General features: G+C 38.5%; 1 protein-coding gene across 4 annotated transcripts in view; it reads left to right on the plus strand.

Moving 5' to 3' along the window:
* The window catches only part of SPTBN5 (spectrin beta, non-erythrocytic 5), a 99189-nt gene that overhangs the window by 14385 nt on the left and 64765 nt on the right, over nt 1–20039 (plus strand). For all 4 annotated transcript variants that reach the window (XM_051791932.1, XM_051791933.1, XM_051791931.1 and 1 more), the window contains exons 8-27: nt 307–445; nt 1835–2067; nt 2505–2658; nt 3552–3752; nt 4925–5131; nt 6262–6453; nt 7193–7345; nt 7877–8007; nt 8690–8941; nt 9508–9795; nt 10444–10690; nt 11537–11676; nt 12635–12734; nt 13393–13563; nt 13655–13819; nt 14576–14802; nt 15330–15516; nt 16742–16942; nt 18052–18168; nt 18720–18883. In XM_051791932.1, the coding sequence (XP_051647892.1) occupies nt 307–445; nt 1835–2067; nt 2505–2658; nt 3552–3752; nt 4925–5131; nt 6262–6453; nt 7193–7345; nt 7877–8007; nt 8690–8941; nt 9508–9795; nt 10444–10690; nt 11537–11676; nt 12635–12734; nt 13393–13563; nt 13655–13819; nt 14576–14802; nt 15330–15516; nt 16742–16942; nt 18052–18168; nt 18720–18883 (3669 nt within the window). The remainder of the gene's footprint in view (nt 1–306; nt 446–1834; nt 2068–2504; nt 2659–3551; nt 3753–4924; nt 5132–6261; nt 6454–7192; nt 7346–7876; nt 8008–8689; nt 8942–9507; nt 9796–10443; nt 10691–11536; nt 11677–12634; nt 12735–13392; nt 13564–13654; nt 13820–14575; nt 14803–15329; nt 15517–16741; nt 16943–18051; nt 18169–18719; nt 18884–20039) is intronic.

Raw genomic sequence — 20039 nt, forward strand, 5'->3', positions numbered from 1 at the left:
AAACACCACTTCTTTTTTTCCAAGCCTTTCCACTGTATGAAATGAAAGCAATGGGGAATGTCAGGTATGAACATCCATAAAAAAAACTTCTAAATTTTAAGAAGTCTATCACAATTGATGCGCTAGTCAAAATACCTGTAACAACAATGCTTTGACCTGTTTTCTGATCATGACCTGTTCTCTTACACTAGTGTGAAAAGTTGTGCATGTTCATTTAGCTCCTCTAAAGCTACAAACACTGAGAATCCTTCAGTGCTGTCCAGAGCCTTTGGTCCAAATCAATAATTTCTTTCTCTTCCTTTGTAGGCAAAAAACCATTTCAAAGCAATGGCAGGATCTCCTGGATCAGCTGCAGAGACGAGAACAATCCCTGGGTACAATGCAGGAAATTCTTGGCCTTCTAAGGGACATTGATGCCATTACAGAGGAACTGAAAGAGCTGCAGGTACTGAACCCTCTCCACCAGCACACAGCTTGCACTGCTGCCAGTGTCCCTGGAAAAACTGCCTTGATCCAGGGACTGGGTGGTGCCAAGAGGAGATAAGTCCATCAGCTATGTAAAAATGCACAATTTTTACTTAGATACCTAACTGTGCATTTCAGTTCATCATCACAGAAAAAAATAGGCTTTGCTATAGGGGCTCTCTCTAATCAGAAAGCCAGGCATGGTATTACAGGGAGTGCACTACAGGGTCAAGTTATATAGTAAAATAAAGACGGGAAATAATCTTATCTAAATTTAGAAATGTAGAAGGAAAAGTGGAATAAAATGGCCTTCTGTTTCCATTTCACATAATTCTTCTGAAGTAGCTTCTGGAAGTACCTCCAACGTTTATACAGATGAGAACTAGCTCAGGCTTTCAGGTTTATAAGCTTGTGAGAAAGAAAAGTTCCACTGTAAATGCACAGTTTGCTTTTAGCAAGAATTTCCAGTTGTTACAGGACTGACAGAGCACAAAGTCTTCTCTTTAGCATGAATAATAACCAGGATCATTTTGATTTTGTAATGGCAGGGAGTATATATCCATTCTTTGTTCTTGAAGACAGAAAAATCCTTATGACTACAGGTTACCTTGTGCCTGAGTTGAAAGAGCCAGCATGCTATATGAAGTTTTGAATTTTAAATTAAAGATAAGAGCTGTCTCCAAATTATAAATCTTTCTCTCCTAGTGTTAGTAAGCAAAGAACACCTAATGGTAATAGTGTTGCTGGAACCATGATAGCCTGAGGATGTGGGAGAAGATTGATAAGGAAAGATAGTATCCTACAATAGGATTGATGATTGTATCTATTGATACAGTTAGAAGGAGAATTGACTCTTAAGCACTTGGTACCTTCATCAGCCACCAATTAAATACTGTGAAGTACTTATTTTCATTATTTAGATAGGCAATTAGGTTCCTCAAATAAAAGAACACAGCAGTTAGAACATACCATAAAATGGGATATTGTAAAATTCTCAAAATACAGATTGTAAATCAATCTGTCTACAGATGGGTTTATAGGAAAGGGATATTCATCACTCCCACAAATTCTGAGACCTTGAGTCCTTAATCAATAGTAGTAAATTAGGTACTAAAACAGATGTTTATTTGAAGAGACCATTACTTGCACTGCATTAGATAGAAATTATGAATTGTTGCCATTAGCTTGTGAAATTGAAAGAAAAGTATAATTCCTCTAAATAGGCAGCTTTTTAGCTTTACCTAGCTGGTATTCTTGGATGCTTAGAAGCTATGAGAGTCAACACGAATCTTTCAACTGATCTGTTTGTACTAAGCCCCTGGATGCACTCTTGACCAATACCTTTTTTTTTCTCTCACTTTGTTTGTAGGTCCTAGTGAATTCCCAGGATTGTGGTAAGCAGCTCCTGGAAGTAGTAGATTTGCTACAGAATCACAGCTTGATTGACTCACAGATCTCTTCCTATGGTGGTAGATTGACACATATCACCCAGAGGACAACAGAAATCAGCAAGGACAGCACAGTTAAACCAGAACTGCTTTATGCAAAAGTTCAGATGCTTCATCAGCTGTATCAAAACCTTACAGCTCTGAGCAAATCACGGTAGGGTTATGCTTATATCTCTGTTCTTCCTGATTAGGATGGCCAATCACTTCTTTAATCAGAGGGCACAGCTTCCCAGCATTTGAATTTTTTTCATTTCTCCATTTATAAAGACAGAACAAAAGCAACTTGAGTGTCTTGATTGCAATTGACTGAAAGGATCACTCACTTTCACAGATGAAGAATAACTTCATTCTCAGCATTTATTAAAACTTGTTTTATGAGAAGTCTGATTAGCAAGCAGTTATTTCATCTAGAGAAAGAAGGAAATGTAATTTTGTTTCTCTTGTCTTATTCCATGAATAAATTAATATATGAAAAAGAGGAACTAAAAGCATTCAAATTTTTGATTTTTAAATTCTTCTTTGATTATGCTACCACTGTCTCCATGGAATCCTGCTTCTGACTGACATACACTGTTTGTTTCCTTGGTTTAGAAAATCTCAGCTAGAAGAGGCTTTGAAGCTCTTTGAATTCTTCCGTGACTGCAAAGAGGAAGAATCGTGGGTCTCTGAGAAATGGAAGCTAGCAAGAACTACAACATTAGGGAAAGATGTCAGCCAGATTACAGCCTCTATTCAGAAGAACAAGGTATCTTACTTTGCTGGTGGTGCCTTGTCTTTGTATTAAAGCAAGACTTTAGAACATCAGTGTCTTTCAGTTCAGTCAGTTACACTTCAGTTCGCTTAAAAAAAGCTGTCAAACTGCTACTTCTCTCAAGTGTAATGACCAGTGTTTGGAATTTTTAAAAAATGTATAGTGTAAGGATTTTTTCCCCAAAAGGGGAAGGAAATGGTAGAGAAAGAATGTGCTTCCTACTGGACTTAGAAGTGGGGCTTCTAGTGAAGACACTGAGCTTCATATTAGCTAACTTTTGATGGGCAGAAAACAAAAGATTGCTAATTTTTGTTTTTCTCACCCTCCTTTCCTGGCCAAGAGAGATGTGGGGAAAGAGAGAGATGGTGAAAAGAAGACAGATATCAGTAGGCAGAACAAATAATATTGTATGACCTTACAAATCTGTTGCCACAGACCTTGCTGTGGCTTAATATCAAAAGTTTAGCTATATGAGCTAGTGCTTTCTTATGGCAAAGAATCACTGTGAACAAGTGAAGAGACCTGTGGGCTTGAGAACTTTCATATGATAACAGAAACAGGAGCCTCTTCTGTTATTTTAATATACATTTGTGTGCATCTGTTTGTGTATTTGTTCCTTCTGGAAAGCATGAGACAGCTGAATTGGTGGATGACAAGTATCTCATTCAGAGAAGACTGCATAACAAGCTTCAGATCAAAGGCTAGAAGTAGAACAATGTGGGGAGCAGAGGGGCAATCATCTCAGAGAGCTAAGGGAAATATCTTAGGCATGAATAAGACATGGGGCTCTAGGAAATGTATGCATTACAGTAGCAGAGTACGACCCCTTCTTTTCTCTCACTGGTGGGGAATGAGTTATGCTGACATGTTTCCCATCCTTGTGCTAGGCTCTTGAAGCAGAGTGCAATTCCCACAGAGCCATATGTGCGAATGTGATGAGGAGGGGCTGGGAGCTCAGCCAAAAGAACCCCGCTCGCCAGGATGACATTCTGAGGCAGACAGACAACCTCCAGAAGCTGTGGCAGCAGCTCCAAAATGAGGTGGCTGATCGCAAAAGCCGCCTGCAGGCAGCAGCTCTCATCAAACAGGTAAGAGGGTTCTGCTGTGTTGTGTGTATGGGGGACATGGATGTGGCTCAGTTCTGCCCAATGCCTCCACATGGAAGGCATGGCAGGAAAGCCTTCAGATGTTGGTCTTCAACAGGATCTGTGGCAGTGAAGTCTCAATCCTCTTGCAAGCATGCCAGGCAGGAGATTTGAGCAGCTGGGAGGTGCTCTAAAGGTGAAAATGCTAGTGGAAATAACTCACATGATAGTGCTGATGCAGAGTCTTTTTACAGAATGGCATTGGGGTAGCTGTGTGACATTTTCCTCACATAAAAAAAAGAACTCCAAAAACCAACAACAAAAGTAACATGTTGTGAAATTTAGGTTGACCATGAACTTCACAAAGCCTGCCAAATGTTTGACACTGCCATTCTGACTATGATTTTACTCCTGCAAGCACTCAAATATCTGCAAATAAATAACTCTTAAAAAGCAGCATTCTTAAATCACATCACATTATCTCAGGTCCCCTTTTTTCTTTTCCCAATCTCCCTTTCCTAAGTTTTTTGTTCAGTCTGTTGTTTCCATGAAATGCTTGAACAAAACTGAACATCTTTGTCCTTGAGAAAGTCTAAATTCTCTCTTCCATTTAGTAAGTTTAACACCACTATGATGCTTTAGTTCTTCTTTATTTGTTCTTCACTACTGTGGATTTTCTTTTTTTTTTTCTGTTGTACCTTTATTCTATGTCTCAAAAGCTTGTTATCATTTTTTACAACCATAGCCAGGCAGACTGCAAATTCTGGAAAAAAGAAGTAAACTTCTGTTGTAGACTAAGTTCATTGTTTGTTCCTTAAACATTTAGAAAATATCTGTTGGAATTACATAGTACCTACTAACATCATACATTGTGGGTTTCTTTTACTGCCACTATTATGCACCATGAAATTTTAGCTAATTAGGAGCTTTTAAAGAGCTATATAGGCAATCTTTGAATCTCTTTACTCACTGTGATTCTGTGAATTATCTGTGATACAAACATGAAATACATCATGGATTTAGAGCTACCTTACTCATAGCTTTTGTGACACGAGGTAGTAACCTTATGGCTACAAACTTAATGGAATTTCTCCTTATTCATAATTTTATAAAGAAGAAGTAGCTGGATACGATCCTTTCAGGATGAATCCAAATGTTTTCTTCCCTGTGTTTAGTACTTTGCTGACATCGATGAAGCAAATTCATGGTTGCGAGAAAGGCAGCCCCTTCTAGCCAGCAAGGACTATGGAAAAGATGAATCGAGTGCAGAAGCACTGTTGCATCGTCACTTGCGCCTGGAGAAGGAGATTGCAGCCTATTCCTCTGAGATGACACGCCTGAAACAGCAGGCTGACATTGCAGCACAGCAAGCTCCAGCTGCCGTAAGTAGATGAGGGATTGTGTCACATTTTGTTGAAAACCGTAAATGAAATGTTTTTTAATTATATAAGATATTTTGATTTTGACAACATAAAATATTCCAAATTAAGTTTTTAATTAGAATTGAGGCAAATTTTTAGGTAACAAAGAGGTTTGTTGGCCACTTGTAGCACACCTAGTTAGTGTTCTCTGAAGTGCTAGAAATACTCTTGTCCTATTAGTTCCCTCTACCCATCCTCAGAAATAATTTCTCAGTCTTTATTCTCGTAATTATTAATTTCAGTCATCTTTAAAGATCAGACACTTAATCAAAACATCTTTACAAATTCTTTTTGTACCCTGATGCAGTGATGAACCATCTCACAACTCCAGAAGCAACTCATACAATCCAGGACAGATGTTAAGGCATATGGGATGAAGTCAACCTTTGCAGATGCCCCTCTTTTTCACTGACTAGAAAGGGAACTTCTGACTTGAAATCAGTTCACTTAATAACAGAATTCAGAAGAGATGAATGACACATTTCATAGCTTGCTTCTCTTAGACTTGTATGTTTACTCAATGTTTAGCCAAACAAATATGAGAGCTATGAGCACTTCCCTTTACTCCATCAATACAGCATTAATTTTTATTAGAATAAAAATTTTATTGCTTTGTTATTAAACATGAAAAAGCATGTGACAAGATGATATCTGTATACAAATAGAAGTATTGATTCACTAGGGCACTCACAGGCTTTGAAACTGGAAATATTCAGGTACTAAAATATCACCACAAATAGGACTGTGAGAATAGTCAATTGCCTTGCTTTGGAAACTCATAAAAAAATATTAAAAAAACCCTACAACAAAACAACTTTTATCTGGGTCCAAAATGAGAATTTTTACTCAATCAATATATTTTTAAATGATTTAAACTTCTTTAAACAAAACAAAAATTTTTTTCAGTTGTTTGGTTCATTCTTTCAGAATAAAACAATGGAAACAAATTGAAAGAAATAATTGAAATGTTTGGTTTAAAGGGTTAGAATGCTGTGATTTGAACTAGCATGTCCAAATTTCCCTTCTGTGTGAAATTTTTTATCCAAATCAGAAATATCCATTCATTGATTTAGTTAAATTTTTCTTAACAGGTGACGAAGAGGGAAGCCCCAAGTGACTTAAATCAAAAGACAACTAAGCTACCATTCAGTCGAACCTGGGAAACATCTGAAACTGCATCCACTGGAACCTTAAGTCCAGATGTTCATTTTCTTTCAGAGAACATCTGGAAAACCCAAGACGAAATAGATTCACTTTACAAAAATCTACAGAGCATGGCTGAGGTATAGTGTCCCCTTCTGCTTTACATTTCACAAAAAAAAGTCAAATCCAAGGTAATGCAAATAAAAATTAAGTGCTGTGCTGGCTTCTGCTTTCAGTTTAATAATGTGCCTCAATCCTGTTAGTTCCTGCAGGCCTTCAAGGCTCAAGATTAGCATTAAAGTTTTGTACCAAACCCACTTTATGCTGGCAAACTTCCCATTTACATTCTAGTATTTTTATTTTATGAAAAGCAGATTATTTTCTGTAGTCCTTTTTTTTTTTTTTCCCCATAATTATTGCTTGCTGTAGCTCCTAAATATTCAGGCTGTCTGGCCTGGTACTAGAAAAAAAAAACAACTGTAACTTGCATTCTCAATATGCTATTTTGCATTCCCACCTAGTGTAATCATGCCGTAAAGACCAACAAAAATATGTTGTGACTATGTGACGTACCTGTTCCTGAGACTACTGAGTTAAGTCTTCGGTCAGCAGCAGCAAGTAGCACAGTGGCCTTCCTGCCTGTCAGGGGCTGAGTACTCTCCAACTGCTTCTCTTATGCTTTTAAACTACTGTTGCTCTGGGAAGAAGTGTTGTGATCTTGAAGTATCACCTTTCTGTTCTCTTTCAACGGTGTCTGGGAAAATTACTGAGTATCACCTGTGTATTGTAGCTTAAATGCAAGGATTTTTTTTGTTTGTTTGTTTCTTCAAATGGCAGGGAGTCATTACAAAAATACTTAAGTCTTCATCTGTTTTACAGAACAGAAAAAAGGCTCTGGAGGAGATGATTGGCTATTACCGCTTCTGTAGCTCTTGCGAAGAATTTCAGTCATGGATGAAAGATAAAGAGAACATTTTCCGGACTCTTCAGCCTCAAGCAGACAATGTGGAGGTCATGCAGCAGAAATATCAGGTATCCCTTTTCCCTGATCACAGATGATACCTTTTAAATCAGCTTGACCTTGGGAGAAAAGATAGTTGAGAAATGATGTTTTGAGAGTCTTTTCTTTCAATTTAGAGTCATGCATAGATCAGATGTTTCTTTCATACAGACTATGCCAGATTACAGAAGCTGATGTGATTCTGTTCCTTTATCTTTTTGTGAGCATTGTATCCCGTACAAATATCATGGTACAAAAGGATTCTTTTTGTGGTTTATCTTACACCACTTGGAAAAAAATGCCAAATGATGAAAAAATCCATCAGTGCACTTGCACCCCAGTGGAGTGGGACATATGTGCACAGGTGTACTGTGCACACTGGGGGACGCCAGGAGAGCTGTAGGAGAGCTACTTGCACAGCTGTGCATGTTGTCAGCAGGCTGGTAAATGGAGAAGCCAACTGTGAAAGTGGGAGATGAGTGGATATGACAGATTATTGAGAATTGTGTCCATAGAAATGGAAAAACCTCAAGTTCTTAATTCTTATATCTTTTCTACTTTAGAGCTTTTTAACGGAACTGGCTGCAGGCAAAGGCCAGCTGGGAGACATTGAAAAATTAGCAGTTAAATATGGGAAGATCAGTCCCAGCAAATATTCTGAGATGCAAGTTTGGCTGGAAGAGATGAACATCAGGTAAAAGTGCTAGTGATAAACAGAGGATTGTCTCATGGGGCCAATTGGAGACCCGACCATTCATTCCCAATCTAGACAACAGTTTCATCAGTGGGAAGGGGGCAACCCTCATCCTGGCTGTAGGCTGACCCTGAGCCCAGTGTCAGGCCTCCAGGACTAAGGGGTGCTTCTAGGCCTCTGACACCAAGATGTTTAAACTGCAGCAATTTTTGTGTGCATGTTAGAGCACAATGTGAATTCACCCACAGGAGACAGTGATGTATTCAGAGTAGTTCTCTCTGTACTGCACTGCAGCAGCTGATTTGGTTACTTAAGCATCAGGTGAGGACACCCTTCACAAACCTTGAAAGGAATATCAAATGTTTAACTTCATGAAGTATATTTAGTACCTGTTGTGAACATACTCCTGGCACCATGTCACTCAGTGGGAACCGTGAGGCACAGCCAGGTCCTTATTTTGACCATGGTAGTTGATTTGCATCATATTCAGTGTGTTCTGAACCTGGTCAGAAATGAACAGGGTCCCCTTGTTTGACATGGCACTGATATGAAATATTGTGAGGTAGTGCTAGTGTTCACTCCCTCAGCACACTTAAGTCCTGATGAAATCTTTATAAAAGACTTTTTCTGAACAAAAAAAAAGGATATAGTTCATGTATAACAATTGTTATCTTTCTTCAAGTTGGAGGCGCATGGAAACTCTGAAAGAGGAAAAGGGCTCCGAACTGATTGGAGTGGCTGATGTGAAGACATTTCTTCAGGACTGTCAGAGCATAGGAGTACTACTGCAAGACAAGATGGTCCAACTCAGGGATCTGGAACCAGGGAACTTGCCTGCTGGGCTGGAGTCAGACAAGCGCAAACTGCATACAGTTGAGAGAGAGGTCCTGGTGATAGAGAGGAAAATTGAATACTTGAGGAGTGTTGCAAAGTCGTAAGTAACCTTCTCTTTTTTTCCATACTCTTTGATAGTTCTCTAAGATCAAGTTGTAAATTATGGCTATAAAGAGGATGAGCAGCTTTTGAAGTTTTCTTTCTAGCAGTCCAAAGAATGAACTTGCATGCTGGATGGAGATGATCTCTCTTGAGTATGGCTGGGTAACTGGTGAAGTGATTGCTTCTAGACTTCACAGGTGCAGGAAGATAAATATCACAGGATTGTCTGTAGTTCTAGCAAGTAGAGTAGTTACTTCTACTAATGGGATTTACCTAGTTCAAAATGTGGAAGTATCATTTCGACCCTGAAAGAGGGTAATCGGGGGAAGCAAGGGTGAACATAAGAAGATAGCAGAGAATTGTGCATAGGAGTTTGAACTTGAAACACTACTTTAAAATTTTTTATGGCCTTGAGTTTTCTATACATTCACAATGAGAATTTGTTGCCCTAGCTGACTTTCTTTTTAATGCAAGTGTAAATATCCAAATCTGTTCCTTTTAAAGAGTTTTGATTCAAACTTTAAATAAATGCCTGTTCACCCAGTTGAATGTATTTTATTTCAGTATTAAGGACACCAACCCCACAGAGAGCAAGGCCATCACTGAGCAGGTAGAGAACATGGAGAGGCTTCTGGCAAAGCTCAAGCTGGAGACCCAAAAGAAGCAGGACATTCTGCAGTGGGCACAAAATCAACAGTCCTTTCTGCAAGACAGCCGTAGGCTTCTACTGTGGGCAGAAGGTATTCAGGAGAAGCTGAGAAGTGAAGAAATGGGTGTGGATGTGGCTTCTGCAGAGCAATTGCTGAAGGAACATCAAGACCTGCTGACAGAAATTAGATCTCAGAAAGAAAGGTAGAGAGATTCTGTGAGGGTGGGCAGTGGGGTGATATGACAACAGTACTGTGAAAATGAAACATGTCTATCTTGTACATAAATTGCGCATGAAAGTGATGCCAAAAGTTTATTCAAATGCACTTGAAACTTACTGTCAGAAGGAGACTGCAAAACACAAAATCTAGTCAGCTTTTGCATACTTATCCTGATGGCTGATGGAGGGGGAAGGAGGAGCTGTATGTTGGCAGTAACAGTGTTCCATAAGCTCTCTTGACAAACTCCGATAGTGCCATCTGCACTTTATTCCAGTTCCCCCACTCCTTCTCAGGCCTTATGTTCCATTTGCCATAATTTTTAGTTCTTCTTCTGCTTGTTATGAATTTCCAGATATTGTTTGCCCTCCTCTCCCTTTTGATGTGAAAGCCTGCTGCTTATATGGGCTTTCTGTCCAAATAGGGAAATCTCACCTACTGCCTGCAGCATATATCCCTGAGCAAAAAACCAGCTGCATTTTGCAGTGCACAACCATGGCCAGCAGGAGAAGAGTAAAAGGGAAGGGGGAAGCTTGATGTATAGGCACTGCCAAAAGAGCAAAGAGGTGTGATGAAAGAGAATTCATATTCCCTCATGCAATGAGGTCTCATTTTTCTTTTTGACTCTGGAAAGATTTGTGCAGCTGGAAGAGCTAGGGCACAAAGTAATCCACCAACAACCCAGTAACAGCAGGACCATGGACGTCCACCAGTCCATGGAGAGTCTTGCCAAGGAGAACAAAGAACTGCTGAAAATGTGGGAACAGCGATTGAAAAAGCTGCAGGATGGCCTAGAATTGCAGAAGTTCAATAGGGAAGGAGACCATATCAATGCAGCCCTCTCTGGCCATGAGGCCTTTCTCCGGGGAGATGACCTTGGGGTATGTACAGCAGCTGATCTTGTTTTCTCATCTCCCCATGCAGGGAGTAGCAACAATTTTCTTAATTAAACTGGTTTCCTCGTTCTTATAGTCATGGCTTTTTCATAGTTGGGAATTAAACTTTCAGGTTCTCATTAACGTTCTTATATTCTTGCTCATCTTCATGAGAAAAAAAGCTCATTGTCTCTCAAAAAAAAATTTAAAACCAACTAGAGTTGTGATTTGTTGCTATGTTTGAACATGTCATATGGTTTATATAAAATTGACTCATCTGTTTGGTGGCTAACCATTAAAAAAAATGTTTCAGCTTGAACATAATTTTTTTTGTCAAGTAAAACCATGACTTTTTTTAAAAAAACCACTTTTTCTTTTCACTGATTTAATAACTTTAAAGCAAATGAAGCAAAAAACAAATGCAGGCAATATTCACAAGATCAGTGAAGAAGGAGTTTGTGGTGTCTCACCATCTCGTATGTTTTCAGCTGAACCTAAAACATTGATACTTTTGGATCAACTGAGTGGAATAAAGTTTTACTTAGTTACAACCTGTTGTATTGCACATCTCTAGATGTGCCAGAATGCTGACATAAATTTAGAATGCAGACTTTCTTAAAAGGTGACAACGGAACAATAATGGAAACATAGAACAGAGGAATCAGATATGACACAAACCTGAGCACCTGCTGCTTGTTTATAGTCCTGAACCTCCTTAGGCACATGCAGATGTACACTATATTCCCTGCCTGAGAGAGAAGGAGGAAAATAAGGTCAATTTTTTTTTTCATTGCTAGAGAAACAACAATACAATCAAGAAAAGTCTTGATCAAATTTTTTTCTTAAATGCAGGACCATGTAGATGCTGTTCGAAGCCTGCTGAAGCAACATCAGGAATTTGAACAAGTGCTGGTGGCACTGAAGAGACGAGTTGAAGCACTTAATGAAAATGGGGCGAACCTCCTAGAGAGCAGGCACTTTGCATCTCATGTGTGAGTCCAAACATTTATTTAAATGTCCAAACATTTAATAAATGATCCAGTGTGATTAGGTGTAGAGGAAAAACTTTCTCTGAGGAGAAATTAGTTGACCTCCAAACCATGATCTGCTGGATGAGCAGGAGAAAATGAATTTTTTTTTTTTAATAGATTTTCTGGATAAATAAAATGCTTTAGGTTAGAAGTGGCATTTGGCAGAACACTAGAACAATTTGCCTTGTATCATAAATGACATACAGTGACAAAACTTCTTTAATGTAAACTGATTAAATGCCTACCAAAAAAGAATTCTTTCATTTATCTGTATCATGTATTAGAACTATTGTTTGCTTTTAAAAAGTTACAGAAGACTTCACAAGGACATAATTCATTGGGAGCAGATCTTTTGTGTCTTTATTGAATCTGAACTGTTATCTGTAATTCCTTTTTCTGTAGTAGAGCCACTAGGATCTACTAAGGGGACCCCTTTGCAAACAAGAATTAGAAATAGAGGGTTAGAATGGACCTCTTGGATCAGAAGACTATATTCTTGTGATCACAAGTGATAATGTCTTGAAAACTCCCTCCACGAATTTATAAAAAAATGCCCTTAGATCTGATTTCTTGCCAGCACTAGAAGGTCATTCCAAAGCTTCATTGTACATACATTACAGAGAAATTTATTAGTTAAGGTGGAATATTCAGGACAGAGGAAGGTGTTGGTGTTTTAGTGCGTGACTACAATTCACTAACGTAACACAACCATACAAAAGGAAAATCCAGAGCAGCTGGCAAGCAATAGCTGCTTTCCAGATGAGCCCATCACAGTGGTAGGACAGGGCTGTATATCCCTTCCTCCTGTTAGCAGAGTTGTTGGAACTAGATTACATTTATAGTGTACTCATGACTACAGCAGAACCAAGGCGAACCGATAAGACTAGTACTGCATTGAACTTCCTGTTTTTCTTGGTAGCATTGAAGAAAGAATGGTCACTCTCCAGCAAAGGTGGGAGCAGCTGATACAAAGCAATGCAAAGAGAAAACAGAGATTGTTGGATTCCCTGCAGCTACAGGTAAAAAGAGTAGTACTGCAGATTTGGTCAGAGATGTGTAAATTTTCAGTTTTGCCCTTTGTCCTATTATGAGACAAAATTTCAAACTACCGAGCATTCCTACTGCAGCTCACCTTCTCTTTGGCTGTGAGACAGAGTCTCACTCACCAGGGAGCAGGTGATGCACTGGTGATAAATCTTACAAAGCTATAGCCATAGCAGAATTCCAAAACAAAAATGGAGATTTTTGAATGAAAAATACAAATAGAATGTTTTGTCTACTGGATAAGTTTATTCTGCTCATTACTTATTATTGTTCTGGACCTTAATATTTTAGCATAGTTACTGTAAGTTTTGGCACCAAATTCAGCTTTCAGTGCTGAGATACAAAGTTATACTGGAGGATTGGACCTCTTATGGTTAAAATATTCAGTCAATGAGAATTGATAGAATTTATTCACTGACAATTAAAGGCAACAGATTAGTAAATGTGGTAAAAAGGGACTAAGAGATTTTACTGTGAAGGCTTAAAACCTCATTAATGGTTTTAAGATCATACTTCATTTAAAAGTGTTCATTATGTAGAACAACTTTTATATGAAAATATATCACATTTCTTCACTGCAAACCCACACAGAATCAGAAATTAAATCCATTTAATGCTGTTTGTTTCTGTAAGGAGTTTAATCGTGATACTGCTGAGCTTTTAATATGGATGGAAGAGAAGTACAAGATTGCATCGGATGAATCCTATCGTGATCCAACAAATGTTCTACGCAAACTAAAGTGGCATGAGGCTGCTGAGAAGGAAATGTTGGCTAATGAGAAGCACTTTACGACACTGATAAAGGTGAAGGCAATTTTGAAGCTAAGTTTTTCATCTTGTCCCAAACTTCATAGTTGCTGATCTGCTAATAAAATGATGTGCTGTGTTTCTCCAGAAAGGAAATCAGTTGATTCAAGACAACCATTATGCTGCAGTTTCTATCCAGGAGAAGATGTCAGAGCTTCAAAAGAACTGGAAGGAATTGTACGGCAAGATGATAGAGCGAGGTGACAAACTGAGACAAGCTGGACAGCAAGAACAGCTCATGGAACTGCTCCAGGTCAGGAAGTCACAGGGAACAGTGGGGAGGAATGGCCTAGGAGCCCGGTTCCTGTGTTGTGTGGATGCCAAAAAAATGAGGAGAATACCATCCAGACAAAAGTGTATTTTGAAGTGTCCATTCTGTCTACAATCTCCAGAGAGAAAGTTCAGTGTAACACTAACCAAGCTCACTCCAAAGTTATGAGCAGGATAACAGAGCCAGCACGGCACCAAGATACAAAGCTGTTGAGCTCAGGCTCAGCACTGCATCTGTGTGGGCATCCTGTACCAGGAAAACAATCAAAACTCTGTAAGGGTCAGGTCATTGCTGTGCAAACATGCTTGCTTGGAGTCAGTTTGAGGGCTGGAGGCAAGGCACTGTATTAAGCACACTGTCATCCAGGAAAATTATGCAAGAGGAACAATGTGTTATGAAGGTGTTTCAATACCATTATGACATGGAACTGTCATTGTGTTGTAGCTACAATCTGAAATCTTTGAAGATTGTTTGATTGTTTTGTATTATGTCACTGAAGATAGTTCAAAGAGGCTGTTTTTGATTGTGTGTTTTAGTGGCTCAGAGAGAAGAGTGCTCCAAAATAGTTTGCAAAAGAAAATATTCCCGGGAGAGACCTCTTAGAGACAGTCATTATGTTATCAAGAAAAGACAGTTGGATTTAAAAATTGTGTCCAAGAAGTTGTCATAGGAAGGGATTAGTGAAAGAAAATGGTGTTGAAAGGACAGGATGAGTGTGCTGTAATCTTTTCCTGGCAGGATGCCAAAAAGAAGATAGAGAAAATTGAGAAAGTTCTTCAGGAACCTGAGACAGGCCATGATTTGCGCTCCAGCCGTAATCTACTCAAGCAGCACAGACAGCTGGAAAATGAGACATATGAGCTGGCAGAGAAAATGAATGCTATTGTATCTCATGCAAGGAAAATGGCCACCAATCACTTTGACTCCCAGAGGATTCTGGATGAAACACAGAAATATCTGAAAAGGTGAGGTGTCACTCTCTTTTTGTCTCCACTCCTTATGACAAATAACATTTTTTATTCTACCTTGTAGAAAATGTCTTTTAGTTGATTGAGTTTAACCCATGCTCAGGAATGATTTCTCCTCCCAGTTGTAACACAATTAGGCTTTGATCTGCAACTGTACAGCTGCCTGTTGACCCATCTCAACCTCTGTGGCTGGACATTGCTCCTTGCCTGCTGCACTCCTCCTCTAGTCCCTTGCTTATCCATAGGTCATCCATTGCTTTAATAGTGACTAGTTTCTTAAAACATCACAGGACAAACCTAGGACTTCAAAAGCATAACGTTTAGTGTTATCATATAGTTCTACTTGTCATAAGTAGCCTTCTGTAGAAGGGATTCTTGTATATGCAGTCAGCATTAACCATTGATATTTAATTGCAAAGAAACGTCTAGCATTTGAAATCTTCACAATGGTATCATAACCTAATTCCTGTAGCAGAATTAGGATAAAGCTTTGTTTTAACGTATATTTAATGGATAACCCCTAGGTTTGAGTCTTTGGAAGCACCTCTTTATGAGAGGCGTAAGTTGCTGGAAGCTGCAGTGGATCTTTATGAGTTCTACCATTATCATGACATGGAATTGAACTGGATTAATGAGCACTTGGCTATTGCCCATTCCACCAACTGTGGGAAGTCCTTGGATGTGGCTCAAAACCTGTTGCAAAAACACAAGGTAACTCCTTTAATCAAGTGTATTATAGCATGGTGACACATTGCACTTCATCTCAGCCTGCAAACCTGCACAGTTAGCACTTTGTATGAGTGCATTCACTGCTAACAGCTCTAGTCCGGCTAAAATGGTTCAGTGGATTGAGACAAATCAGCAGTGTGGTGATGATTTTCCAAGCAAATACAAAATTCCTGTGAGAACTGCAAAATTTGTCCTATTTTGGAGTATTATTATTCTGAGAAATTGTGTAGCCCTTCCTATTGAAAGTGGATAAAAAGCCAGTGTACCTTACACTAAACAGAAAATAAGAGGTTTTTTCCTTTGTGGCTCAGTCTGGGTTGATTTTTTTTTTGACTGTTACATCCTTGTCCTACTGTAGCTTTATGTTTACTGCTTCCTTATACATGAAATCTTGAAGTTCGTGCATGCTAGATTTTCTGCAAGAGCATGTAACAGCCATTTAACATTTATTTTAATTCTATACTGCTTGTAAAATGGTTTGACAAAGCTACAGTCAATATGTTTATAAAGGTAAGTTAACACTAATTTCTGGGGAGTTGGGTTCTATGTAGCAATTCCTCACAGCCAGAGGGACATCTTGGCTGTCCTGCACCACAGGCAATGCTGGATTCTGCAGCACCTTGATTGCAAATTCCATGAGAAAGATTATAAAACCAATGGGGATGCCTTATGGAGCAGGAGTCTAATAATTTCCATGGTACTGTTGACAGTATCTCTCTTCCCATCATCCTCCAGCCCTATTCATCTTCTGGGATATTCTGTTTTCTGACCAGCAGCTCAACACTCTTTACTGACTCACCCAGCTTTGTGTCTCATCTCTTGTTCTGTTCTACCTCCCAAACCTTTCTGACTGCTGGACAGGGGAAGGGGCAAGAGCATGGTAAAGATAAGGGGAGAAGGGGTAGGACCAGATCAAAGCATAAGGCTGAGGACTCTGGTGTAGGGAAGTTAAGGGATGTCTGCTGCTTCCTTACATACTCTTCTTTCCTCTCTCAATGGCAGTACCAAGAGCAGAGCATTATGCAAGTGGGGCTGGGAGTAGTGTCTGAAGCTGCAGGTGTTGTAGAAATAGACAGCCCATATCCACTTGCTGTACTCTAACCACTGTCACCAGCTGCCAGTTTTCCTTAGGACTAGGAGTAACAGAATTTATTTATCCTCACATTTTCTTCCTTTATTTCTACTTTTTATTTTATCTCGTTCCCAGGAACTGCAGGCAGAAGTGACTGCCCATAAACAGCAAGTCCAACGGGTCCTGGATAAAGGAAAGACAATGGTTGCAGGCCAGCACCCATCACCTCAGAAAATAAGTGAGAAATGCCAGGAGCTTGTGACTGCCTGGCAGGGCTTGGAGAAGTCCTGTGAGGAAAGGATGAAGCAGCTGCAGCACTCAGTTGGCTTCCAGGAGGTACAAATTACAGCAAAGAGCTTACACAGTAACTTCTTCAGACAAATAAGAAGACCAAAATATTAAAGTGAATAAAAACCCAGCTCTGCTGGGACTGGTATTCTCTTCAGTTGCTTGAGGCCAGACTCACGGGAGTGGAGGGCTGGATTGCGTAGTTGAATGCAGACCTGCTGCTCTAGAGGTTTCCTTTGAGTTCTATATCCACCCCTTTTGGTTCTGTACAGAACACACATTTCTCCTAGTAGTAGCTCCCTTCTCAGTATCTTTATACAGCCTCAGGCTTTGACTTAATTAATGTAATGAATCCTGAACTGGCCCTTCATACTGGAGAATTATGATAAGAAAATCAGAAAAGAGGGGATTTTTTGTGCTATCCAATCTTTACCTGTTCCCAGTGAAGATTCAGAGAAAGTTAGGGATTTTGATTCTATTATTTTCTATAGGCTTCTGGAATTTTATCCTTAGACTTTATCCTTTTTTTTTAAAAAAAAAAAAAAAAGTTAAAAATTGCACGCAAATATTTATATCAATAATCCAAATTTTCTGTCATTAGTGGATCATGTAGGAGTTCAGTTATTCAGGTAGCACATGCTGTTTGGTAGACATAAACAATGTTTGCACAGAGTTCACCGGACCAGCTATGGTATGGTCCCTGGGGTATATGATCATCTGGCTCTTATTTCCTCTATCTATAAAAACACTTATCCATACTGTAAACTTTATGAAGCCTGATTCTTATAGTGATTTGAACTTCTCAGGTAGGGGAAGGAGAAATGTCACGCTGATATGATACAGTTAACCCCTACCCTTAGTGAATAAGGTAAAGAAAGAGTCAGAAAGGAAAGTGATGTGAAGAAAGAAAAGCGAGACAAATTGAAACTTACTGACGGAGCTGTAATGCCTGGAAAAGACCTTAGTTATCCTGTGCTGAAGTCTTCCATCTGTGATCTCCTTCATCTTTTTATGATTTCACAAAACAGTGAATTAAATATTTAATAAAACGTCACAGTAAATCTTACAATGCACCCTCCATTTAGAATTTATTAGGTAAAAAAATGATATGAGTGTTTTTAAAGTAAAAACTCATTTGTTCTCTCTTTAACTGATAGTTTTTAGTGAATACTTCAGACCTGGAGGCTTGGATTGCAGAAAAATATCCACTTGTAACAAGCAAGGACTATGGTAAAGATGAAGATGGAACACTGAAACTCATCAAGAAACATAAGGTATTTCTCTGCTTAAATTCTATAAGCTAGCATGATCTTTTGGTCTGTCTGAGGTTATAAAATTTTTTGTCTTGTTGATAATTGAGTGTCAAGCCATCTACAAGATATTTTGTGTTGATATATGTCCATGTGTGAATAGACTGATAGAAGAGATCAATTCGGTATACCAATATGACTGGAAAAATGTAGTTTGGGTAAAAAGGATAATAGTGAATATTTTCATCTTATTTTCCTTTTTCAACAGATGCATGCAGAAGCCTTATATTTTTTTCCTAAAATCAAAGATACAGATAGAGCATTATTCCAGGGATATTTTTCTCTACCTAATAATGCATCAGGAAATTCTAATTGTCTTTATTCGCCTAACTTGTATGAATTTATGTACATTTTTTTTTCAAAAAATGTTGCTAGAAAATTATCTAAAATTGATCAAGTCTTGGAAATGTCATATCCTTCCCAAAAGTATTTCTCATCATTTAATGTCTCAACTGTAGGCTGTTCACAAACAGTGGATCTTCAACAACTCTCAATTCACTATTTTTCTTTGCCAGGCACTGGAGCATGAGATTGCCATTTACCAAGATTTAATGAAAGAACTGAGCGAAAGTGCCCAAAGTCTTCCTCTTGTGGGCTTCATCCAGTATACTGAGGTTGATGCACCAAAGGAACAAGTTCGTTCAAGACTCCAGGAGTTACAGGAGCTATCAGCAGCAAGGTATAAACTAGAACTGCCTCTTGAGTCTTAGCTTTGATTCAAAGCCCACTGATATCTCCAATTACTTTACTGGAATTTAGATCATAATAATTATCTCCTCCCTTTTCAATTGTATTTAGGAAATTGCTTGTTTCTATATTATAATTCCAAGCACCTATAAGCTTTTCGTTTTTGCTAAACAAAACCTCTACAATGTATTCAAGGAGTTTTGCTACATATTAAGAATTTGAAGCCCACAAATTTCCTCTTTATCCTTAATCATCCTCCTGTAAAGTGACTTGAGATGCCAGGTTCTGACTTGCATTTGTGGTACTTGGAATATGCCACAGGAAAATAAAAAAAAAGTATTTTTAAAAGATTTCCTTAATGTTGCTTGAAAATTACTTAATTTGTTACATAACATAAGGGAGAAAATTACAGATACACTTATCTTTATGCCCAGTGACTCTGTTAGTATAGGAAGCTTTTTATTCTTGAATGAATCATTTACTTTTCATTTCACTTCCTTTCTGTTATTATTACAGTAAGGTGTTTACAATGGGACAGTTAGCTCAGGTTTTTAGCACTTTGTTGTCAGGAAGGAACAAATGTCTGAACAGTTTAGATTTTTCTTTCACAAAAATTTCATTCAGAAAAAGAATGAGGCTCTGTAAGTAGAATAACAAATAGATTAATCTAAATACTAGAATTATTAAGCCTGGTATTTTACCTTTTGTTTCTATTCTTGTTTACAATTGAAAAAGTAAAAGCAACAATAGAAAATCCTGTGAATGAAAAGTTCAGAAAAAAAAAAACTCAATCTAGAAATACCAAAATGTGTGTGTGTTGAACACAGAATTGTTTTGTTTTTTCACTCATGCTTAATGTTAACCTGAGTCTTGTTGTGCTTTATTGGCACTCTGGTTTGTACCTCTAATCTGCATTCTCTTTGGGCTGGACTCTCTCTGAGCAGGCTGCCTCTCTTGTGATGAGCAGCTGTGATTCAAAGAGGGAAGCCAAGTTCATCTTTCCTGGAATTTTTGCACGATGGTCAGTCAGTGTTAGCAGATGGAAAATTGATATATTATTTACTGTGAAAGGCCTGTAATGTCTGGCTGAGTTATAAGATACTCTAGACCATGGTTGCAGCAATTTTGCTAAACAGGCAACGTAAGCA

Source organism: Manacus candei, unplaced genomic scaffold (genome assembly GCF_025592945.1).
Source record: "Manacus candei isolate 608988 ecotype Guabito, Panama unplaced genomic scaffold, ASM2559294v1 h1tg000033l, whole genome shotgun sequence".
In the NCBI taxonomy this organism is placed as follows: Eukaryota; Metazoa; Chordata; class Aves; order Passeriformes; family Pipridae; genus Manacus; species Manacus candei.